General features: G+C 39.9%; 1 protein-coding gene across 1 annotated transcript in view; it reads right to left on the bottom strand.

The window, feature by feature from the left end:
- Positions 1–1633: 1633 nt before the first annotated feature.
- Positions 1634–26145, bottom strand: part of cacng3b (calcium channel, voltage-dependent, gamma subunit 3b) — a 46014-nt gene continuing 21502 nt past the window's right edge. Inside the window, exons 2-4 of the mRNA XM_023289746.3 lie at positions 17968–18051; positions 15306–15446; positions 1634–10664 (exon numbers count right to left, since the gene is read on the bottom strand). Coding sequence (XP_023145514.1) covers positions 10153–10664; positions 15306–15446; positions 17968–18051 — 737 coding nt within the window. The 3' untranslated portion in view covers positions 1634–10152. The remainder of the gene's footprint in view (positions 10665–15305; positions 15447–17967; positions 18052–26145) is intronic.

The raw sequence follows: 26145 nt of genomic DNA, 5'->3' as shown, positions 1-26145 counted from the left end.
ATTTAGACCGAATTAGAAAATGAACATAGGTTTCTGTGTCACTGTTTTCAAAAGTCTCAGTTTCTGTCCATCTAGACCAGGGGTGTCAAATTCATTCTAGTTCAGGGGCCACATGCAGCCCAATTTGATCTCAAGTGGGCTGGGCCAGTAGAATCATAGCATAATTACTTATAAATAACGACAAATCCAAATTTTTCTCCTTTGTTTTAGTGCAAAAAAGTACATTTTAAAAATGTTCATGTTAAAAGAAAAATAATGATAAGAATAATATTTCAACGATATTATGCCTCAGTTAATCATTTACATATGTGTATTATAACTATCTATCTAAAATGGCACAAAACACTCAGTCGCAGGTATCTGGAACTGAACAACATAGCATTTTACTTTATGACCAAGAGAACATGTCAAGATCTAGAAATTATTTTAATTTTACATTCATTTCCACATCTGCGTAGTATCCTGACCACCACAGCATACAAGCTAAAATGGAAACTATTAAAGAAGAAAATTAAGTTGTCCCCTGCCTTGGAAATGTATTAAATTTATGCAGAAAAAATACATAAAAGTTGTGGCAGTGCATGAGAAATAGGGTTCCACGAAATCAAACTCTGTCATACTAAAGCTGCTGGACTGACATTATATTGCAATGTCTTGTCTGTAATTTTTACACTTTGCAAAGTCATCCGCAGGCCAAATTGGACCCTCCAGTGGGCCAGTTTTGGCCCGCGGACCTAATGTTTGACACCCCTGATCTAGACTAAAATGTAACACTTGAGGTTTTCATACTAAACAGGATCCATTGTAGGAATCCTGAAATGCTGAAGTAGTGTTGGTGTCTGACATGCTGCAGAAGCTGTGTGTTTTGAAAAGTAAGCATATTAATGTGGATGTAGCTCAGAGTGAAGACCAGTGTCTACACCTCACAAACGCCTCACTGCATGAAACTTGTCAGACTGTCGGTTTTGCAAAGTTACAGAATTTGTCCTGAGGTAGGAAGGAGCGGGTTTGCCGAGAAGTTCACCGTTCAGGGTCTGCCCCAGGCTCCTCAGGCTTCTAATGCTGCCAGTGCAGTGACAGACAGGTCCCAGTGAGGATATCTCTTCCCTTGAAGGGACAAAACTTCAGTCTTATCCAGCTTGAGCTTCAGAGGGTGACCACTTAGGCTATTTTTTGGGACGAAAAACACACACAAACACTTTATCAAACACCTTGAATCTGGTACATCCTCAAGTCACCTCATTAATTTTTCCTCTCTCCCTCCCATTTCCCCTCTTAACTCTCATCTTCCTCCTGCCCTCTTCTTCTCTCCGTCACTCGGACATCTGCACGGTGGCTGCTGGAGATAAGCAGGGGTTTTATCTATCAGACAGCTAATTCAGAAAACAGCGCAGCCGATACACATCTCATACGCCTCTATGTGTGCGCAGATTTAGAGAGGAGTGCGTGCACCGTATATTTTCTCATCAATATTGTGCAGGTTTTATCTTGTGGCGAAAGTCTCCGATAAAGATTAGATGACGTTAAATTGTTGACAGAGGACCACCAAACTATACTGTGTAGAAGGAGAAAGAACCACACACGACACATTTATATACACACAGTCAAATAGAAAATGAACTCACCACAGGCGCTTTGAAAAGGTGACTCTTTATTTTCTAATTATTATACTGTATATAATATTCTTCACATAGGTAATCATATTTATACCATGTAAGTAAAAGTGTGCTTTTATTCACAGCATGTGTCCGTGTCAGACTGCTGTTAGTTGGAGGTTTACATTATAAAGTATACAGTGAAACTGGCTGGCAGCTATCTATGTTTGTGTGTGTGTCTGAACATATATGTGTGTGTGTGTGTGTGTGTGTGTGTGTGTGTGGGAGCAGTCAGTGTTTCTGTGTATAGAAAGACAAATGTGAGTGCCAGCATGTTTCTGCATGCATGTGTGTGTGTGTGTGTGTGCGTGTGTGTGTGTATATGTGTTTGTAGAGGACTATGTATCTCATGATCAGGCTCAGAGGTATGGAGCAGGATAAAAAGCTGCCCACTGACGCTTCATCTTCCACCTTTCAACCGCCATGTGTTCAGGTGCTTTTAAAAATTACAACCCAAATTTTGGGGGATTTTTTAAAATGCTACTTGACGTTCCAGCTGCGCATTTGACTTTAGGCTTTCATTTTTCACTTTCATCACTGCTGCAAGGAAACACTCCCCAACCCCCAGTGTGACCTTTAAAGACACACAGAGTAACAGCTGTTTGCTATTTATTATCCTAATCTCCAGCTGAACTGTTTCGTCTTCAAGCAAAACTGCTACAATGCCTGCAAGATACATACCCTGAAAAAAAAACCTTTATGTTGTTTACCAGACCACTGCTACACAAACAATATACATATGATCATATAATATCTCTGCATCTTCAACTCTGTCACTGTGATATTCTTGTTACTCTACTCTGAGTGAAACACAAATCAGTACTTACAAATGTAACGGACTTATCTCCTGAGTTTGTGCTCTGGCATTTGTTTTTTAACAGTCCTCAGGTCAGTTTGAAATGGACAAAGTCAGGCTGACAGTCATTTACTGCTTAAGTAGCTTCCATTTTCGAATAAGAGTTTACAGCCATGCTAGCAGCTCTGTGAGGCTGTATCTTTGGTACAGCAGTGATTTGAGCTAAATGTCAGCATAATAAGATGTTCACAGTGACAATGTTAACATATGGACATACAGTAGGCCTAATATTTATCCACAGACTATATATAGTAAAAGATCGATGGAGCCTCCTTGTCGGAAAAGTGAAAAGTGCCTTAAAACGGCAATTCTTTCTAACAGCCAGCAGGGGGCGACTACTCTGGGTGTAAAGAGAAGTCAGATTGTACAAAAGTCTATGAAAAAAATAACCCTGCCTCTCACCTTATCTGTTAGCTCAGTGAACATTTCCTTTATGGTTTTGGTCTCTAGTTTACAGACTTCTTGAATACAGTATGGTGTTAATTTAGTAGATTATGGTCCCACTTACAGTAAAACTAAATAATAAAGAACTTAGGTTTCAAAAGACCACATAGCAATGACCAAATGTCAAATCTGAGGCTTCAAAACAGTAATCCATCTTTTATAGACACCCTTTGTTCATCATTTTAGTTTAGCTCATCAATATGGCAATATTGGCTGATTAGCATGAAACACAAATCGCAGGTAAAGCAGATCTGGATGTGATGGTTTTGCAGGTGTTTAGTTGCAAACCAAAGTATTGGACAAATGTGAAATTTGACCTGAAGATGGTGCAAGATATAAGCACCCAGTTTCTAAGAGTTTGCAACAAATGTTGTGACAATCCAACCAGTAGTTGTTGAGACTATTTTGCGGCTATCATGGCTAAAACCCTAGAGTCCATGTACTGTATCATACTGAGATTTCTCTGTGTTGCATTCACTGGTCTCTAAATATGCCTGTCAGCCTGACTTCACCCATTACTACATGGCTCAGTAAAGAGTGATGGGCAATTTAGACTCTCTGGGGCATGGCTTTCTTGGACTCAATACAAAAATCTGAGTGGTAATCTAATAGAGTATAAGTGTCAGTATAGTATATCCCATTGTAGGAATTGCCCCGTCATTCTTTTGTACATATCAGTAAAGACAGAATCTCATCTTCCATGTTTTGTCTTCCATGTGATTTCACTTGTTCAAGAAGAAGAAACCTTTAACGTGTCCTGATGCTACTGCTCTGAAGCAATTTAAGCAAGAAGCCTGAATATACCTGATGCAGAGCGAAACTCTCCCAAGCCCAGTATAACATCCCAGCGTTTTGGGCCTTTCATCCTTGTTCAGTGAACCGTGCAAGCCTCAGATGTATTCTGTAAACTATGTAAACAGCACTGTCTGAATACAGGGCTTGAGGCAAAACCGTGAAAAGCAGATTTTAATCGCTCTGTACTTCCTGTCAAAATAATAGACGTAAAATACAAGACAGGTACAAAATCTCTTTAGCTAAAAGGATAAAGGTTGGCAACAGGAAAAGAGGCTTAATAGGCACCGAGGCCAGAATAATTCTTGAAATAATGGAGGTTGCTCTAATCATGGATTCTTTTTAGGGCTCTTATACCAACAATGTACCTGTCTAGAATCTCTCTATCTATTGTCCTTCCCGTTAACATTAATTCTTTAATTGCAGTGCAAGGGGGGAAGACCTCTTAAATTCACTGGAAGTGGCTGTTATGTGAAAACTCCTATTGACAAATCCTCAACAGCACGACAATTTTACAAGCAAATCTTGCACACCGAGACCTTTTGTTTGGCTACGTTGGGTGAGTTTGAGGAGCAGCGAGCTATACCAGGCTGTGCTGATTCAGGACCAGGTGTCACTAGGGACTCAATAGATTATTGTCTATCCGGCGAAGCCCCCTCTGCTGATCCTAAATCAGCCACTGAGACGGCAAGGTGTGAAATAATTCTGATCCGAACAGCAGGTTTGCCAAAATATAATTCCAACAGTCCAGTCAGGCCTTTAAAATGAAAGCAAAAATAAATCCTCCAGAACCCGCTGAATCCAAAACAGTCCTATTTGCTTGTATGGCTGCGTCTGCTGAGGAGTGATCGGGGCAGTTAGCTCTAAAACTGATCCCAGTGCAACCATTGCAGGTCGTGGGAATGCAGAGGAGGTTATACTGGAAGCCCCATGGCTGATCTTGGAGCTGTCTGAAGGCAGGACAGGCAGGCACTGGGTGCATGGGTGAGGAGAGGCTAATTGCACGCACGCACACGAACACACACGTGAATATATTAACACACACAAACATGCAGGCACATAACTCCATCTGTAAGCCCTCCTCACACAGTAACCTTGTATGTGTTGGTGTACCTGTGTGTGTGTGTGTGTGTGTGTGTGTGTGTGTGTGTGTGTGTGTGCGTGTGTGTGTGTGTCGGTGGCAAGTGCAAAGTGTAGAGTGCTTATAGCAAGTGTTTGTCTCAGAACAATTCCATTAAAATTCACATTTCTCAAACAGTTCTTCTTCTGGTCCTCTGTGTTTGATTAGCTGGCTCAGTGTACTTGAAGTTCCATTGAGGAGCGACACAACATCGATGCATCAGTAACAGTTTGTTGTTTTCCTTCCAAAGAAACACTAAAACATGACACAGTGATTTTTTCTTTTAACAGGACACATTTTTCCCTGCACCGCACTGGGCAAAGCTGAAGCTGTGAGGGTGTGTGTGTGTGTGTGTGTGTGTGTGCATGTTTGTGAGCATTAATAAGTGTGTTTTTATACTTATGAGGACAAATATCCCAAAGAAAGCTTGCGAGAAATAACATTTTTTCTTTTTCTTCTACTTTTAGGTTCTATTTCAGACCAAAGTTCATATTAATAAATGATAATGCCAGCCAAACAATGGTTAATATGCATAAAATATTTTATTCCGCAAATATTTCGTAGGTCAAAGCGTGAAAGTAACTAAACATTTTCCAAAGAAGTTTGAAGTTTAAATCACTGGTTTTGAGACTATTTCTATAAAACATCATGGTTACTGTGCAAATTATGGTCCCATTTAGAGTAAAATAGAAAAGAAATCAGGGTGTGCTTTAAGGTGGAGCTACCTTGTGTTAGACCATATTAATGTGCACACTGTCCTCATGTTCTCACTCATTTTTATATATGTTTTTTAAAAACAATTCCAAAATGACACTCTACAAACTAACAAATGATGTCACAGTGATGATGTCCATCTTTTACATACAGTCTATGTTCAGCCATGGTGTTGACTACTTATTACGCTCATGAGAGGTCTTCCAGGATTTAAAAGCCCCCCACTATGAACATGTCAGCGAGGTAAAAAACTTAATTTTCATATTTAAACGTTTAAGTTTTAACCCAGTCTATCTATGTCAGCAGTTTCTGTGCTTAGCTAATTTAGCTAACTGCCAGTGGAACCAATCGTTTCATCTAATTCTTGATGAGAAGTGAATGAGCACAGGTCCCAAAATGTCAATCTTTTCCTTGTACAAAAGAGTAGATAATGCAAAATCAGTCCCAGTGCAATACAATTCAAACTCATCTGAACAGTTTAACATACCAACAAATCTATGGTATTTCTGCAGCTGTCTTGCACTGCCGTTGTTACTATTTGGGTCATAACAAAAACCTATCCTTATAATATGGATAGTTTTTCTTTACTGGATCACACTGGGTTTAAAAAGTCCTCAAAAGTATAATATCTTGTGAGTGTTGTTACTTGGAATGCATGTGTCCTGTAGGTGTGTGTGTTTGTGTTTGTGTTGCGGTGCAGAATGTCCCGCTGGCAAATTGTAAAGTGGCCTCTGGCGCCAGTGAGGTGAGGTTCATGTCCATGAGAGATCGTCCGAGCGCTCCACCGTCTCCTCCTGTCAGAGGCTTCAGATGTGATCAAAACAACACAACCTCACAACCACATCAAAGTATAAAATGAAACTAGAATAAGATAATATTAGAAAGACTACGACCCCTGCTTCCCAACTCTGCTCCCTGCGATCAACCCTCCCGCCCCACGGAATAGATTAATAACTATAATATGTGACAGAGTTTGTCATCCTCTGCACAGTGGCACCTTTAGAATAGAATACTTTTCTACTAATAATACAATTATTTGTTGATATCAGAGTATCAAAGCTGTATGGTAGTAAGAAGAGACAGTCTCAAAAAGCACCCCGCTCTGTTGGAGTAAACATCAATACAGCTCAGGCTTACAGGCCCACACACCCTTGTAAGGCGTCTTTAATGTAGCAGTCGAGTGTCTCTACGGAGTACAGAGATTAGGGTGCCATTTGAGACTTGACTGGAGATACAGCGAATGTAAGCACTGGAAGCAAATGGATATGGCATGCATGGTTTGAATGGTCAATGCTGACATGGCTCATGGATGGCAGTTCTGAACTGTGACCCCTGACAGACCTTTCAGGATCTGACGGGCCCCTGATGTGCTAAGCTACATCGCTACTACTGCTGAGTCAGTAAATCCTACGCAGAAAAGAGTACTTACAGCAGCAAACCTATGAATCTAAAGCTAACCTAGAGGCCGTGATACACAGGAAACATTTGGAGTAATATTTGGCACCAAGTATGTTTAACCATATTCTGCTAATATATGCTTGAATCTTAAGCAAGTCAAATAATTCTTGATTAATTTGTCCTACCTTTGCTTAAGGCAATATTCTTCACCTCTAATTACTTCAAAAAGTTATTTATCTAACCTAAAGTTAGCCAAAAAAGTAGCTGAGTAGAAGAGTATAGTTTTCTCTACCTCTGCTTCTCTTTTGCATGAAGCATGTTATATTATTGGTTTGCTATTCAGCTGGTTTAAAAACTGTAGTTTCTGTGCAAATGTACTTTGCCTTTTCTTCCCTCCCACCCACTTTACACCCTTGAAACAACATTGCTGCAGTGCTGAGCGTAAAAAGCCCTTGTGTGCTCCTGTCCTTTAAAAATTAAAAGCCCTTGCTTGGAGAAAAGCATTTTTTTTCCCTTTCACAGCCCATGACAACTGCTGATGTTGTAGTTAGCTTGCAAAATTAATATTTACACGTGGAGGACAGCGAGAGCAAGTCCATAGCGATGCGCGTTTGTCCCTTTAAGCTCCATTTATGGCGTAAAAGACAGGAGATAAAACAGCAGCATCATAAATTAAACAGTGTGACTGAGGTTTAAAACATCTTTTATTATCAGGGTAATAGCTGTCAAAGTAGTGCGTGACGGGATCAGCTTGGTGTTGTTTCATGTTTAGTTTATACAACAGTGCAGTGGTGGCTCGGGGAGGTAAAAAAAACAAAATGCATTTTTCCCCCTCTTTGAATTACACTTGTTACTCCCAGTTGCAGAAACAGGTTGAGAAAAATGCTGTGAAAAAGCTGCTCATGTCTCCACAGCTCCCACTTTCTGTGTTTTATGGCTATTTTGCCGTCTTAATTCAGTCTTTTGAACACTATCTGTTGCAAAGTATGCTTTTCGGGGTATTTGTAGGTGTTGCCACTGGATGAGAGATTTATCTGATAATTTGTTGCTCAGATCAGTAATGTTACAAGAAAGGTTTGATAAGTTGCAGTCATGTTAGTAAAGCAACTGTTGGAGTTCTATCTCTGAAATCATCTCACAGCTACAGATACATCTCCTCAACAAAATGACCACTTTTTCTTTAAAACTTCACAGCTGAATTGTGGGTTTATTGAAGTTTAACAATGAGACTGAGCCAGGCTACTGCTTCTCTCATCTCCACTTCATCTTCTACTTCTTCCAGGACTCAGATCACATGTCTGTTTGAGTCTGCACCCAAACTTTTCACCACAAATAACGTGCACCTCACATTCATGTGTCTGATCTGGTTGGATGGAAACGTATTGATGCTTCTCCGGAATCTGTCACAGTGAAAACTGAGGGAATATGATAATTGTTTGTGCCTGTCACAGGTGGGAGACATGGGAAAAGATGTGTTTAGGCTTGTGTTGTGTCAGCGCGTGTGTGTTTGTGCAGATGTATACAGTAGCTGCACATGTAAGGGAGATAAAGAGGAGCGAGGAGGCTGTGAGTGACAGCTGCAGAGATGGAGCAGAAATGCTTTGAATAACGGATTTCCCTCCAATTCCATCTACCTATCTGCAAATTGCGTGCCACACGCACAAACAGGTCCTCCGGTTGAGAGACTTTAAACTGAAGTGAGCATTCTCTCAGAGTTTATTTCTGCGGCGGAAATTTTGATCGTTGTTCTGGCAAGTAAAGACAACTTTATATTAAATTCATCTGAAAGATATTCACCAAGAGGTAGTGGGCAAACAAAAAAAAGTCCATCTCTTATTTGTTTAATGTCTTTTTGGCACTGCCTTAAAGCATATTCACAGCTCAGCGGTCTCCTCTCCACAGTACCCTGAACCAACAACTTCTAAAAATCCTTTACTACAAGCGACACCAACGGAAGACAGGACCTAAATCTAGCTGTGTCCCCCTGAAGAGAGGAAAGACAGAGTGAGAGGATGTGCGGAGGTGTGTCGGTGAGGTGAGTTATGGGGCTTGACAGAAAAATGTGGAAGGTGGAAGGTGATGCGTGAAGGCCGACAGACAGACTGACAGACGAAGATCTGAACATCTCTTTAAGTTCTAGGTGAAAACATAAATCAAGAAGTGTCAGAAAAGAGAAGTAAAAGGAAGCACCAATGGATCTAACGTTACCATCTAAAAGAGATTCATCCGTTTTGCTGAATTACACCTGCCTCCAACACCTGATCTGCCGTCAGTTTACTCTTTTCCACTCATTAAAACCACTATGCAGGCTTAACAACTGACCCGGGATCGGAGAGATGGGCGTAAATGTTTCCAGCTCAATTCAGTTTCAGTTCAGACACTTGTGAAATGAGCTTTCCCATGATAAAATCAATCAGTGTGAAAGGATTATATATACAATATGTATAGAAAACAAGAAGTAGTGCCACAACTGTGCTGTGATGAATGGACAAACTACATCTTCAGTTTATATTTTGAATCCAGCTGAACTGAAAATGAATCAGCCCCTATGTGGAGGTCTTATCTTCCTCACTTTTAAATAGTATCGTAATCAGAGAGTCAGCTGGGAGCTCTAAGGCTGTTCCCTTCATTGATCCAGCTCTGCTGATATCCAAAAGCTCAGGAGGACAGAGGTCAAAAGGTCAATGATCACACAAAAGTCTGTCACCTCTCCTCTTCTCCTCAAATTCACATTATTTTCATTTTTAGGAGAAGTTGCCCCAAACAGGAAACCACTTACGAAATGCATTTTAAACTTTTTGCCAATTCTGTTTCCCCCCTTGAGAAAAAAACACCAAAAGGTCAATTTATGAACATAAAACCTCATGGACATAAATTGAATGTGCCTTCATATCTAAGGAGTCACAGGTATAACTACAATGATATGTGGTGAAGTGGAGTTGGGAACAACTTCTCCGTCAAAACTGACCCTGCTGCAAACACTGAAACTCTCACAGGGCTCAGGATTCACAGTTCAAAGGCTAAAAGTTCACAGTTCACAGTCATAGTTTATCAAACCCCCTTTCCCACCCCGTAACCCTGTGTGTCCCCTGCTTTTGCTCGCACCTCCCCTGTATTTCTGATCCTCCAACTCTCTGATACTCTGATCGGGTGATATCTACAGGCAGCACCTCTCAGACAGGCGTGGTCCTGCGGTTGGGGTCCTTGCTGTAGTCTTTAGTGAGCGTGCTGCTCTGGAGGAACTCCCTCTCTGAATTGAGCAGCCCGCCCATGCCGCCACCCGCTTTGGTGCCAGCATTGCCGGCCTCTCGTGGGTTCAGCGTGTACATGGGCATCTCGGAGGCAGCGGGCCCTGTGTAGCCGCCTTTCCCCAGCGGTGAGGCGTCGCGGCTGGGGGCTTCGGAAGAACGCACGCTGGAACGGCGCCGGAAGCGGTAGCGATAGGACGGGATGCGGCTGAAGGCGGACTTCTTGATGAGCTCGGTGCGGGATTTGGCCCGTAGCTTGCGGTGCTTCTCAATGAACATGTGCACGGCCAGGACGCCCACCATTTCCGCCATGATGAAGGAGAGGGCACCGAAGTAGAAGGACCAGCCGTAGGAGTAGGACTTCTTGCTGTCGCTCTGGCCTGGGTCACCAGAGTTGGCTGAGATATAGACAATAATTCCAATGATGTTACTGAGGCCTGGGAAGAAAGAAAGAGAAAATATTTAAGAGATGGGGTAGAAGTGTTAGCTTTCATGTGCTAACACTGACACATGGATTTTAATGCACCCTGGTAAGTCCTAACACAGCGTTGACAACTTACATCTACAAGCTAGGGTGAAAATGAGGGAATCGCTGTTGTTTATACTAATGGTTCAAAAAGAAATTCAGAACATTTCTCTCAAAATTCTCAAACCAGTGGATGATCAGAAGTGTGTCTTCAGGCTGAGGACCAATTATTGCTTCTCTGCATCCATCTCATAGCAAAACTACCACTCCAAAGCCAGATAAAGAATCCTTTGTGACACGACATAAATCACGTTTGAAAAGCTGAGTTGGATCATTTAGTATAAAGTAGTACTACTGTCACATGTTGCTTACACTCAGTGGTCAAACTCTGTCTTTAAACTGTAGCTTTAAATATTGACTCCTCTAAACTATGCACGTTATCTGAACTCTAAAATCAGGACACCTCCTATTCAAACATCTTAAAACTCAACACTGCACTTCCTCATGTCCTTAACCTCTGGGGTTAAAAGTATTCGTAAGAAAAAAAAATGACAGCAACAACTGGAGAGAAAAGATGAAAGGACAGACGAGGAAAATGCAGGGAGGCAGCAGAGATTGACACAAACACTGGAGAGAGCGGTTGCACACAGCTGGGCTCTCTTATTCCATATCAATGGTCCAGAATACAGTGTTTCCTGCAGTGTGTGAGAATTCACAAAATGGAAACAATTAGCAATCTGTAATTAACCAGAATCAGCCCCACACTATTGTAGTAAATAATTACCTATTTGGCTTCATGAATTTACTACAAGACCCAATGAGTACCCACACATCACACTCAGCAGCAATTACAGTCCTTTGTGTGTGTGGCAGCCACACGAGCATTAAGTGTGCGCATATTGAGATGTTATGTTGTGTTTCTATGAGCCATGTCTACGACGAACACACAGTGTACGCAGAGCATTTGCAGAATGGCTGCTGTAACACTACACGTCCATTATAATCAATGAAATTGGTTAAATGGGGCGTGAGAGGAGCATATAAGGGCCAGATTAATCTAATGTTTTTATTCCCTCATCTGTGACTCATAGGTGAAAGTCTGACTGACAAAAATCTGTCATCGGAGAATGTACACAAAGCTTTGTGCTGATGTCACCCTTTTTGTATGTGACCATGCAGGTAGGTGGCACCGTGCACATTTTAGTGTGCATCTATGGAATATGTAGACACCAAAGTTTGATTAATATTCAGACCTTGATCATCAAGATTTTTCACAGATTTTGGGGACAAAGAAATGAACAAACACAGCATTGCTTTCACTTCCACGTTGTGCTACATGGACATCAGAGTTAAAATTAGGTTCTTCAAGTGAATTCTTGAAGCAAAATAGAGGTAAACTATGAATAAAATTGCACCCTAAGCGACTTAGCAGCTGAACATCTGCTTATTGATGGACGATACAGTTTACTGATGTTCCCTGAATGCCTCACATTCAGATTAAGTCTTGATAATACTCCTTTACAGACGTGCACAAACAGCTGCAGACAGTATAGACACATTCATATACTACTTCCGTTAGTGAGGTAGTTGTGCACAGAGAAGCCTCTAGTCTCCTCACTCAGTTATTGCATTGATAAATGGTGTCAAAATAAACATGGCTTTAACATATACTACCGTTCAAAAGTTTGGGGTCACCCAAACAATTTCATGCTTTCCATGAAAACTCACACTTTTATTCATATGCAATTATGTTAGCACAAGGGTTTTCTAATCATCAATTAGCCTTTCAACACCATTAGCTAACACAATGTAGCATTAGAACACAGGAGTGATTGTTGTTGGAAATGTTCCTCTGTACCTCTATGGAGATATTCCATTAAAAATCAGCTGTTTCCAGCTACAATAGTCATTTACCACATTAACAATGTCTAGACTGGATTTCTGACTAATTTATTGTTATCTTTATCAAAAAAAACTACTTTTCTTTCAAAAATAAGAACATTTCTAAGTGACCCCAAAATTTTGAATGGTACTGTAAATAAAATTGTACCCTAAATGACTTGCCGGCTGAACATCTGCTTATTGATGGAGGCTACGGTTTACTGATGTTCCCTGAATGCCTCACATTCAGATTAATCCTCGTTAATACTCCTTTGCAGATGTGCACAAACAGCTGCAGACAGTACAGACACGCTCTGCGCCTGTAATTGAGAGGACCTGGTTCATTTTCTGTTGAGTCCATATGTCTATCTGTAACGAAGCTGGCCTTCAAATTGCAGCTCTGCAACCAGCTGATAAAAAGGACCTTGTTGTCTCCTAATTGACCAAAAATTTACCTCCTAATCCTGTTTATTCTGTTTAGTAGCACAAACAGCAAAAGTGCCTTCCTTCTATTTACAACAGGTGCAGTAGAAACAATATGTAGGGTGCACAAAATTTGAATTTACATTAGCTGGAATATAGTTACTTCTGAGGAATATCATATTTTAAAACAATTTGCCCAATTCATACTTCTAAATGAAGTAGCCTTACTGTATATTGGATGCTTTGTATCAAATATTGCTGCCAGTGTAAGTGTTAGCATTCATGTGATATATGATGTGTGTGTGTCTTTACACTGTCACACCCTCACAGTGCATCAAAGTGGCTTCTTGGTATTCTTGCTGATCGATTAATCAGCTACTGTGTCCCATCTCCACACTTCGGCTCCTCAAACAAACAGGTTCATTTCTGTTTACTTTAGATGAACAACAGGCCCCTCCACAAATATTTGGATGCAGCACCTCCTCCGTTTAACATGATGCCACAGTAACTAAAATACAAACACTCATAGCCGCATTCAATTCTGACACATAAACTCTTGAGGTTATCTCAAATGCAGTGGCAAACCCTGTATTTAAATGCATATAGAAGTTCTTCAACATGAGACAGCTTCTTCCTTCAGGTCACAGTATCTTAAAGTCTTTTGGCTCACACTGTAGAGGATGAGAACAAGCACTGTAGCAGCATATTGTGCTTCTTGGAGATTTAAGGCCCCATATTTTTCCTCTTTTCAGTCAAAAGTCTTGTATGTTTCCAGAATGTATGTTTCAATGTTTCAGCTACTGTAAAATACTTCAAAGATGCCTCATTTCACCATGACTGCATAACTCCTGGTTTTATCACTGTTCTAAATGCGCTGTTTCAGTAGCTGATTTGCTGCTGGCCACGCCCCCTTCAGGAAGAAGACTCTCTCTGTATCTATGATTGACAATTCAGAGCCATGTAGTTGACTGTATGGTAACCAACACAGACGTGAATGAGTGTGAGAGACCAGGACTTTCCATCACTCACACTTTTTGTGCTTTTTTGGCTAAAACATTTTAGAGTTTCCAGAAGCAGCTCTAGTTCCTAAAGTACACAAAGTTGAAAGACAAGTTGTTCATTCTGAATGGCTCAACTCACAAACAGTGCGCAGCGAAATGACTGTTAGTTCTTCATTCGGAACGCTGCATCTGACTAAAATTGTTACTGGCTTGTAAGTGACATTTTTTGACAGGATTTATGTCATTTTAGACTAATTTTGAGTCATTTTGAGAATGTTGTAGTCATTGAGGACATAATTTGATTATATTTTGAACACATTTGAGTCATTTTAGACTTTTTTCTGTCATTTTGGACCAATTTTGGACAAACTCGAGTCATCCTGGATGGACCTCATCCCACTTCGGACCCAATTTAGAAAAGTTCAAGTAAACAAAACTACTAAAAAAATGCCCAAAATTATCCAAATCTCAACAAAAAATAACCAAAACTAGTCAAAAATGACTAAAACTTACCGAAACTTCCTAAAATTTCTCCAAAATGCATCCAAAATAAGGTGAAATCCATTCAACATGACCCAAGTTCATCCAAAATTCATACAGAATGACTAAAACCTGTCCAAAATGCATTATAAAATTGGACAGAAGGACCCTAATGACACTAATTTTGGATAAAGGCTCTCTAACTGGGAAGGACTTGAGAAATGGCATAAATAAATGTCATCATACACTACCAGTCAAGATTTTGGACACACTTTCTCATTCAAATAAATGAGAAAGTGTGTCTAGACTTTTGATTTGTAGTGTATCTTTACATCTATTACTTTACACCTTCCAAGTCTATGAAACTCATAAAACACAATAAAAATGAATTTTCATCATATGAGTCCTTTAAAACACAAACATATTCTGATAGACCCCCAAAATATGAAAAATGGACCTGTAAATGTGCTTAATATTGGCTGCTTCTGTCATCCAGCTTGCACTGTAGCAAAGAAGGCTATATTGTGTTTGTTTTACTTAACCAAAAAAGAAAAAAAAGATTGTTATTTTGATAATACCTGGACATCAGACGTAACTATGACGTCAAACATGAGGTGTGAAACGGCCTGTTGGGAAGTGCAATATGTGGGACTTGCATTTGAAATACTGAGTGACTGCTTCACAGTAGAGTTGGAAAGAAAAATGTAGCATCTGCTCAATGTACGTACAAGCCACCGATAACTGATAATCACTATACCTCTTCAGTAACGAGGAGCAAATACACAAATTCCGGTAAACAGGAGGGCACATACACAGCGATGACTAACCTGCAGAGACAAAGAAGATTCCTGCACTGAGGATGACGTTGTGTCGGCTTCGGTAAAACTCACTGGCGGCCACGCAGAGCCCCCCAAGGAACAGCAGACCCACACTCATGATGGGGAAGATGCTGGAGGCACGCACAGCACCTGCACAATGAAGGAGAGTTGAAACATTCATAGCTGAAAGATACAAATATCTTCTGCTGTTTAAAGACGTTGCTTTGCGCAGTGAAAATGGTGAAGGATCATTTGTGATGGAAGTGCAGAATGTTGTTTCTTTTCATATCTACTGTGCTGGAGGACAGAGCCAACACACACACACATACATACACACATGAGACACACACACATGAGACACACACACACACACACGAGACACACACACGAGACACACACACATGACACACTCATGGGCCAGTGTGCTGCTACATGCTTGACTGAGCTTGAATTCACAACATGTTAAAGCATTCAGAGGCCTTGCTGGAGACGGAGCGAGAGATGGATGGAGAAGGAAAAGATGGACAAAAACCAAGACAGATGGAGAGTCACACTGACATATGCAAGGCAAAAATAATAAATCGCACAGATGATGAATTTGAAAGCAAGGAGTGAAATATTTGTCAGAGCTCCATATGTGTGCTTGATGTGATAACATTGAAGGATATTTGCAGACAGCTTGTGTAGTATTTTTAAATATGCGGTAAAGCTGAGGAGCACTTGTGCATCACAGGTGTATCTCTGTGAAACGCTTCAATAAACGAGCCAATTCTAGTTTTTATTTGCGAATCTGTTTCTGTTTTCTTGCTAAATATTTACGCCATGACCGACAGCTGCAGTGACTGAGCGTCCAGGCTCCACCCCTGTGGCCCACACCCCTGGGCTGTATGAAATGCCGGTCACTAGGTCCTTGCTCCTTATTGGCTGGCCAGCTCTGAGGCCTGTAACCTAATTGGCTGCCTCTGGGGATGTTGCTCTGTGTTCAGTGGAGCAATGAAAAAGAGGCACAGGCTGGATCCATTTTCCTTTTTTTTTTTTTGTTGTTGCTGTTTTCTCGCTGCTTCCATCTTTAATCTCTGTTTACAGTGGGAGGAAAAACAGGGAGAGCATCTTCCTTTCTGATTCCACAATCTCCTTCTTATTATCTTTGCGACTGCACTTTTTTAACTTCTGTCCTGTTATGCTTTTGATGTATCTGGAGGTTTTCTCTCTGTACCCCTTTGTCCTTTTCTCATCATAGCAATTCTTTTTTGCTATTTTTTCTTACAAATTAGATGATAAAAAACCATACCATCTATTTACAGCTTCTGTATACCCATTTGTCAGTTGTCTGTAGCAATACATACACACCTCTCACCTTCCTATCCATCTATCATTTCAGTATCGTACTCTGTTCTATCCACCAGCGACTGGCTAATACAGGGTACTGAAGCGACCCCTTTTGATCATACAGAGAAGTAAGCCTACGTAAACACGGAAAACGTAATTATTAATTATATTTTGTAAAATACATCAACCAGGCTTGGTGGTTAGCACCGTCGCCTTGCAGCTAGAAGATCCCTGGTTCACATCCCTGGGCCTGAGATCTTTCTGCATGGAGAAGATTAAGAGGTGGATGGATGGATGGAAAACCAGCCACAGCACTGTCCCCTGCTAAGCTGCAAAAAAATTGCAGGCGTGGCTTGAGGAACACAACAAAGAGCCCAAAGCATGGATTCAGCCTCCAAACTCCCCCAGATCCCACTCTGATCAAGCAACTGTGGCATTTGCTAGAACAAGCCCAACCCACCAAGATCCAAACCTGCAACCACAGGTCCTAACAATGTGTTGCCACGATGTTGTTGCTGATCGGTGCAATTATAAAACACCATGTAGAATCTGAGACTCACTCCAGCATCTGCATGGGTTTGGATCCTTGTTTTATGCAGTCTGTTAGACCTCCATTAAGCAAATCTATCAATGAAGTGTTTCCTATAATTTTATCACTTAGGCCTTACTGTAAAGTGCTTTTATGGAGTGTTTAAGGAAGGTTTAAAGTTCATTGCATAGTAAGACAAGATCATTGGAGAGTGGGGTGGTGAGTTGAGCTTGTGCTTGTTTGTCTGTAGGTACATGGAGCTGAACACTGACTGAATACTCATATAAGTAATGACTGCATAGCAGTCATTGGTCAGAATGTCAATATGTTGATAGGCTGGTGTGATCTCCACTCAAAACAGTCTCTTGTTGCCAATATACATACACTACTGTTCAAAAGTGTGGAGTCACTCAGACAATTCCATGTTTTCCATGAACACATTCTTATTCATGTGCTAACATAACTGCACAAGGGTTTTCTAATCATCAATTAGCCTTTCAACACCATTAGCTAACACAATGTAGCATTAGAACACAGGAGTGATGGTTGCTGGAAATGTTCCTCTGTACCCCTATGGAGATATTCCATTAAAAATCAGCTGTTTCCAGCTACAATAGTCATTTACCACATTAACAATGTCTAGACTGTATTTCTGATTCATTTAATGTTATCTTCATTGGAAAAAAATGCTTTTCTTTCAAAAATAAGGACATTTCTAAGTGAACCCAAACTTCTGAATGGCAGTGTAAATATGTTGAAATGTGCATATATGCATTTGCACACACATTGCGCTTGCGTTCATATTAAACTTACGGAGGAGGTATTCAGCAGCATCTGCCTCGTAGTCGGCATCCTCTGGGAAGTGATCGATCTTCTTACACACACCTCTAAATGTTCCTGCAGAGGAGAAACACGGATCAATCAGTTCACTTCTGATCATCATTCTCCCCTAAGAGGAATTCTTAGTAAGTGGAATATATGTTCTTTTACTTAAAAGCATACACACATATGCAGGATTTCTACTGGTGTAGTGTTAAATTGGAAAATCTTAAGCTACGCAGACAAAGTCCTAAAATTTGATACATTCTCGATGGCAGTAAAACCAATATAAACCAGAAGAGATTTCATCACTGATCGCCCATTCACATCATGTTGTGTGCTGTCTGTGTCTGGAAAGTATTTTACTGATGCATTTATCGTCAGTGAATCAAAATAGGTCGGAGCTAAATGCACAAAATGCATAATGTATAATTTTCTGATCACATCACAGTAGCAGATGGCCTTATCTCTGCTGTGACCTTAATGTATGATTAAGGTTCGCAGCAGGTTAGGGGCACGACTACTGTTACTACTACTTTCTATAACTAAATGAACCCTTAGATGCATAAGTTGGTCAAAAATGACCCAGTGAGGTTGTTTTTTTGCAATATCTTGGTAATGAATAGTTTTTATCATTTCATATTCCAGCTATTCCTCAAAAAACTTGCTTTTTATATCACTCCATTTAAATTTTTTATGTTACTTTTTATATTTTTTAAAGAAATTGTAATATTTGTATTACTACCCCAAGCTCTTTATCACTGCTAATATCATACAAGAGGTGATGCAGTGCACAAAGTTGGAGGGACGGAGAGCAGCAACAGCTGGAAAAGACTGGAAACATGTCAATAAAATGGATGTTGACATTCTTCTATTGATGTTCTGTGTAATATTCTTCTTTTTCAATTATCAAAATCTTCAAAATCTGTTATAAAGTGAAAAATAAACGTATTTCAAACATGAAATAATTCTTGTGCTGACAAAAATATTATACAGACAAGAATACAAATGATTATTCTTAACTAAAATGACAAAAATCGCATTAAAACACGTTGATTCTTATAGTGGGTCATTTTTGACTTACTTATGGAAGAGTGTAGGGTTCAATCACTCATGCATCTGAGGGTTAATCAGTCATGTTTTGACCAAACAAGTAATTATTCAGTCAAGAAAATGTTAAACTTTAAATCAAATGCTCGCTGGTACTTTGGTTGTCATTCCATCATGGTATTTTGTGGGATTGTCCTGCATGAAATTAGAATTTTAAGACATTGAACATGAACAGAACCTGTAAGTAGACATGAAAATACATCAACAACAGGAAAACAAGATGAGCGAGAGAGAGACAGATGATGCAGGACAGAGGTGTAGCCTTCAGGCTACAGGAAACACTAATGAAAAGCCTTATCAGCTACACACACACACGACGCAGACAAAAACACACACAGCTGGGAAACTGCAGACATCAAGTGTACACACAGAAGCTCATTAAAATGATACATGAACACTATCAATCATACATGGAAGTAAAAGACTTCACTATCTAGATTGTTGATGTGAGTGTATCTTGTGTGCGTGAGTGACTGTGTGTGTTTTTGTGTTATATCGACTAGGATGCAGTCTCCTACGAGCATGCTGTGTGTCATGCAGAGAGTGACTCATCCTCCTCGACGCACACACACACACGGACGGACGGACGGACACGCACAAACATCCACCGGTATCCACTCACGCTCGTGGAAGTGTGTGTTTGTGTGTGTTATGTGTGTGACTACACCGCATGCAGCCTCCTTCCCACCCATCACTCAGGCCCATTCACACATGGTCAACACCACGGGGGCCATGAAAGAGAGCAGGATTGAGGAGGGATGAAAGGGGAGAGCGGAGAGAAAGAGCGATGAAGAAGGATGAAGAGAGAGGAAGTGGCGGCTGAAAGAGGTTTGGTGGTAAAACGGCACGGGAGAATTCGAGTGAAATGGGAGGATAGAGGCTGCCAATGAACAAATGAGCGACTCAACCTAATTGCTTCTTTGCACATGAAGAGACTCTTTCCAGTACCCACACTCAGAAAATCATTCATAAATTGATTCATCCAGATTCATGCAGTCAGCGATAGAAACTAACCTCTGATTGACAAAAAAAGACTTTGATAGAGTCTTTTATATTTGAATTTAATAATCTGTAAAATGTTCATATGAATCAAAGTCTGTTTTGCTACACTGACAGATAAATATATGAATACTTCCCACAGCCTCGTAATGCAGTAATCCACAACTCTTTCATACTTTCATTAATGATTTTCTTCTGTGCTGTTCAAAGTGCAACCACATATGTTCACAGAGGAATATTCAAACCGAAATTCATATCGGGAGACTTGATTTCCTCAGTGTATACCTACACACAGCTTTGAGGTGGTTGCTCTAGCTGCGTACACAAAACCCCTCTTCATTCAGTATGAGATGAAAAGATTTTGTGCTTGGAAATTACACACAAGATTAATAGTTTAGCCAAAGGAAAGAAAATGAATAAGCAATTACATTTAATATATTATCCATTTAAAACAAAATAGCAAAAGTAAAATCCTTCTCTGGTTCCAGTTTGTCAAATATGATTCTTTTCTGTTTTCTTAATGAAAGTAAACTGAATATTTTGAAGTATGTACAGAATGACAGGTAAAACAAAACTAACTTAATCTAGAAAATGGTTAAGAGAGCATAACTAATGACTAGAACATACAGGCAATATCACAATGTGATATGAAAAATCCATTCTGATTTACCTACACTAGAAAAAACAAACCAAAAAAATGCCTTAAAAACTGAAAATATAGCAACAAGTGTGCCAGAAAAACAGCAGTTAACAAGAAAAGCACTCAGAGAGCACAGTTTTCCACCAAGGCTACTCAGTCGTTGTATCATTTCCAACAGCTGAAATCTTGAAAAAATTTGTTGCAGAAATCACGGCAACATAGAATGTGTCCATTTAATATAGATGGACCCACAAACAAAATGACTCTGCGCTGAGCACAGGTGTGTGTTATGCATGTGCACGTTATGTATGGATACTGCATTGCGTGACCTAAATATGTAGCAGGTGGCGGGAATTGATGGGACTCAGAAACACCCCCACAATTTAAACAATTTTCTTTGTATCATTTCCGATGGATAAGTCCTGATAAGTCCACAACAGTCAATTTGTAGTAGGATCACAATCATGTGATCATCAGCAGGCAACTGACGTAGTGTTCACTTGTTGTCATAGTTACAGTGACGCAGTGTTGCTATCTTGTAATGATACAGAAATCTTTAACAAATCCATGGATCCAGACTATAAGCCGCATCACTGCCAAAATCTAATCACTTGGTCCTTGTGTCATTTCTGACCTTCCCTGTCCGTTAGTGAGTAATGTTGCTAACAGACAGACGGACAAACATACGCCGATCGTCACATAACTCCACCATTCCTTGGCAGAGTAATAAGTGAATCCCAGATAACAAAACTGGTTGGTCTAAGTTTTTATAATTTCATTTGTATTTTGGCCCTGACTAGAATCTCTCTGAAGGAAGCGCTTAAAGCCTCTTTGGTGGTTTGAAGGTTGTTGCACTCATTAACTGAAGATATTGGAGCAGGACAACATTTCTGATGATGCCAAGCTGAATTTTGAGATTACAACAACTATTTGATACACGGTTAAAGAAGTATGTGGCATTGGCTTGTTAAAAATTCTGACAGCATTTAAGATAACATAATAGTTTAAAAAAAATACAATCCAAAAACTAAAACTACTACTCATATAGGAGTAACTAATTCGAAAATATCAGGAGGACTTATACACATTTAATCCTGCAGCAGAATTATGCATGTGGGGGTGAGTTTAAACAAAGAAAACGACATTCATGCCCACCATAATGAAGGTACACGTCACTCACTCCCAACGGTGTGACTCAGTAATTGTGTTTTAATAGTTTTTCGGACAACAATGGGAGATTAGCTCTATCAGAATTAGGCACGTGGGATGGGATTGGTAACGAGAAAAACATAAAATACTGTTCTCCTTCTCTTTTAACGTGGCCCGGTCTAATTGGATGATACAGTACGAGCCACGGGAGTCACAGGAGGTAACAGCAGCCGGAGCTGTTGCTGTTGGGTGCATCAAGGTGTAAAGCGTCATCAATCAGAGCTGCCTGCTGTCAGGCAGCTGGGAAATTCATTATACCTCCTGCCTTTTAAATGAACGGATTTGTATCGAACCGTTTTGATGTATAGTACAACAAACGGTCTCGCACAATGAAATACGCATGAAGGGATGCGCGTGCACACAAACACACACGCAGACGCACACATCTAAACACAGTAAATGGAAAGGAGGGAACACACAGATAGATGACTGCTTTTATTTCTGTCTGTGGCAGAGAATCTAAATCACAACTGAGCAAACACACTTAAAAGCAGATAGGCGTGCGCACACACACAGACACACACACACACACACACACACACATCAGCTACTTAAACACACACACACCCTACTCACAAAGACATACACCCTCATTAAGCCACATTTTTATGTTTGTGTGTGCAATGATGTCACTCCAATCTTTGGAGAACAAAGACTATGGCTAAAAATAACCTAATCACACACTAACACACACTCAGTCATTAAGACCAGTGTGTTGGACCTCCAGGTCAGCGTGCTCATCATGATGATGTGTGGGTAACAAACAGCGCATTGGGAATCTTTACGACACCAACACACATGAATGCAGAGACAGACTGGAAAAGGCAACACACATGGATACAGTTTGTCAGCTACAACATTAATTTGACTCATATATTCTATCCTTAAACGGCAGCATGCGCCCCATTAAAGTCCCGTGATTAATATGGAGTGAGCCAGTTTTTGCTTAATGAGAATTAATATGTTATCATGTTCTGCTACAAAGGATGCAATTCTCTTCAGCAACCACTCAACGAATTCAAGTTGCTCTATAATAGAAAATGTTGTAATCCAGTGTTCAAAGTTCATTTTAATAATGAGGTTAAAAGTTTACTAAGATACAATGTTTTAAGTCTAACACTCATAGGATGTTGTCAGGGCCATAGATCATGATAACAAAGGAAGAAAATTAGCAAACCAACATTCAAGAGATGCTACCAAGGCCTTTTATTCTGTTTGTTTCTTTTTGTAAAACGTTCCTGTAACATGACATGTGAACAAAGGTGCAATATTCTGAGGATGTTTGGGGATGTTGTTGAGGTGACACATTACAGAAGGTTTTTCTATAAGACATTCCCGCAACAAAACATGATAACAAAGAAAGGACATTCTCAACACAATAATTAGAAAACGTTTTCAGAATGTTAGGGCAAAAATAGTTTCACAACATTTTTAGAATGTCTTTTCGAGGATTAATTTTTCTTTAAGAAGACTATTCAAAGAACTAAAAAAATATTTCCCCTTTAAAACATTAGCGGAACTTTCTCAGAATATTTTTAAAAAACTAAATTCTTGGTGCAGAAAAGAAATTGCATCGATCCAGTGGCAGAAGAAAGCAAAAACCTTATGTCTCAGTCATTTTAATCTATGGTTCTGTCCATTTAATTGTCCTCCAAAACAAACCTCAGTTTGTGTTGGGAAGTAAACACACCACAGCTTTTCTATGAGGCACTTAAAATTCAGTAATGAAGAGTTACAGATTTTTTTGGAGGTATCATCTGGCAGCTACTTGATGAACTGTTTTTTAAGGGATGTCATCGCTTGCTGGTTTCTACTTGAGTCAAAATGCGCTAACAGCCTGGCGACACTGAACTGCTTTTAAAGATTTATGTCTTCAGCAGGAACAAATGGACTGAGTGCCTCAGATGGAAAGCATGTAAGTAAGTCAGACTAACACAAACCCAAAAAGTTGTTTATTTTTCCACAGCATTTGCTGAAAATAACAAAGATATGGAATATCGCCTGTCTTATCCTTTAACACATTATCTTGTTTGCTGTTGTATCAAAAAGCATCACTGATGTACCTTCACCATGGAAGTTATGTTTCAGGGCCTGTTTGTGCAAATATTTTCATGCCTTTTACTGATTTTATTCAAATCTGGGAGGAAAGTTAATCCGCAGCTGAAGAAACAAGTTACTGTTTTTGCAGCTGATCCAGGATTTTCAAGGACATCTTCATGTAAACTGTGCATGATTTTCCATTACTTTTGTAAAATCTACATCATGCACACATACACTACCAGTCAAAAGTTTGGGGTCACCCAGACAATTTTATGTTTTTTCATGAATTAAAGCTGCTCCAAATTAGTTAAAGTTGCCCTATATTAGCTGAAGTTGATATTATTAGATAAAGTTGCTCCATATTAAAGTTGCTCCATATTAGTTAAAGTTGTTCAAAAATTACTTAAAATTGCTCTACATTAGTTAAAGTTGCTCTGTTTTAGTTAAAGTTAATCTATATTATTTAAAGTTGCTCTTAATGAGTTAAAGTTGCCCTACATTAAAGTTGCTCTCAATGAGTTACAGTTGTTCTACATTAATTAAAATTGCTCTATAATAGTTAAAGTTGCTCCATATTAGTTATAAATAAAATAAATTCTGTCTTTTGGCTGTAACTTGCACTGGGCATAGAATAAGTAACAATTTGGACAAGTGCCCCACCTGTTTATAAGATAGATTTGGACTAGAGTGAAATCTAAATAAAAATAATGTTCAAAAAGGACCGGGTAGCTGTCTGACTTATTGGATCTGGATCACTGTCAGTCCTGTGCATTGTCACTCCCCCTGCGACTGTGTCTAAAAATGTGTGTGTGTAGATGTGTGTGGGTGTGTAGGTGGGTGTACATGAGTCATACATTTCTTAGCACTCAGTGCTGTTTCGGTGAGCTACCTTGAAATGCTGTATCAGTAAGTGAGTCAGTGGCTGTCACACAGACTTATGTCAAGTGTCACAACCAGCCTATGATCCAACACTCCCTCTATACACTCACACACACTGTAGCATAAAGTCGGCCTGTAGTCAACCAAAGAAAATCCTGACTCAAATTGTAGCTACTCCTCAGCCAGTCATTTGGTCGTGGAGGAAAAAATAATATCTGTACATTTATTATCTCTAGATTAACTAAATCAGCCACAGTCCACTCAGCGTTCTCTGCCTGCTAGGCATGTTATCCGAAATTAATTATAAATAAACATAAAAGCTAGTATTTGCAGCATATTAACCCATTTTGATCTGGTTATTACTCCGCCAACGAACGGCAGAGTTATGTGACGATCGGCGAACTGTCATTATGTCTCCTTTTGTGTCTAACTTTTGTCATTTTGTGTCTTCTTTGTGTCATTTTGTGTATAATATTTGTTGTTTTGTGTCTTATTTGTGTTGTTTTGTCTCCTTTTTTGACATTTTATATTTCGTTTATGTCATTTTGTGTCTAGTTTTTTTGCTTTTTTCTGTCTTGTGTTGTTTCGTCTTGGTTTTTGTCATTTTATGCCATTTTTTTTGCCATTTTGTGTCTCACTTTTTACTCCACCAAGGAACGCAGCAGAGTTATGTGACGATCAGCATACGTTTGTCCTTCCGTCTGTTGTTCCGTCTGTTGTTCTGTCTGTTAGTAACATTACTCAAAAACAGACAAAAGGAATTGGATGAAGATTTCAGGTAAGGTCAGAAATGACACAAGGATCAAGTAATTAGATTTTGGCAGTCATGCGGCTTATAGTCTGGATCCATGGATTTGTTAAAGATTTCTGTATCATTACAAGATAGCAACACTGTAACTATGACAACCAGTGAACACTACATTAGCTGCCTGCTGACGATCACATGACTGTGATCCTACTACAAATCCACCGCTGTGAACTTATCAGGACTTATCCGTCGGAAATGATACAAGGAACAACTGATTAAATTGTGGGGGTGTTTCTGAGTCCCATCAATTCCCCCCGCCCGCTACATATTTAGGACACGCGATTCGGTGTCTGTATTATATGGCCACATTCTATAGTGCTGTGATTTTTGCCACACATTTTTTCAAGATTTCAGCTGTCGGAAATGAAACGACTGAGCAGCTTTGGTGGAGTACGAGGCTCTCTGAGCGCTTTTCTTGTTTTATACTGAAATCGTAAGAACAGAGTTAGAGCCACACAGGTCACGTTGTTGACATGGTGCTACGAGT

This window comes from Amphiprion ocellaris, chromosome 19, assembly GCF_022539595.1.
Source record: "Amphiprion ocellaris isolate individual 3 ecotype Okinawa chromosome 19, ASM2253959v1, whole genome shotgun sequence".
In the NCBI taxonomy this organism is placed as follows: domain Eukaryota; kingdom Metazoa; phylum Chordata; class Actinopteri; family Pomacentridae; genus Amphiprion; species Amphiprion ocellaris.
This window is presented reverse-complemented; position numbering and strand designations above follow the sequence as displayed.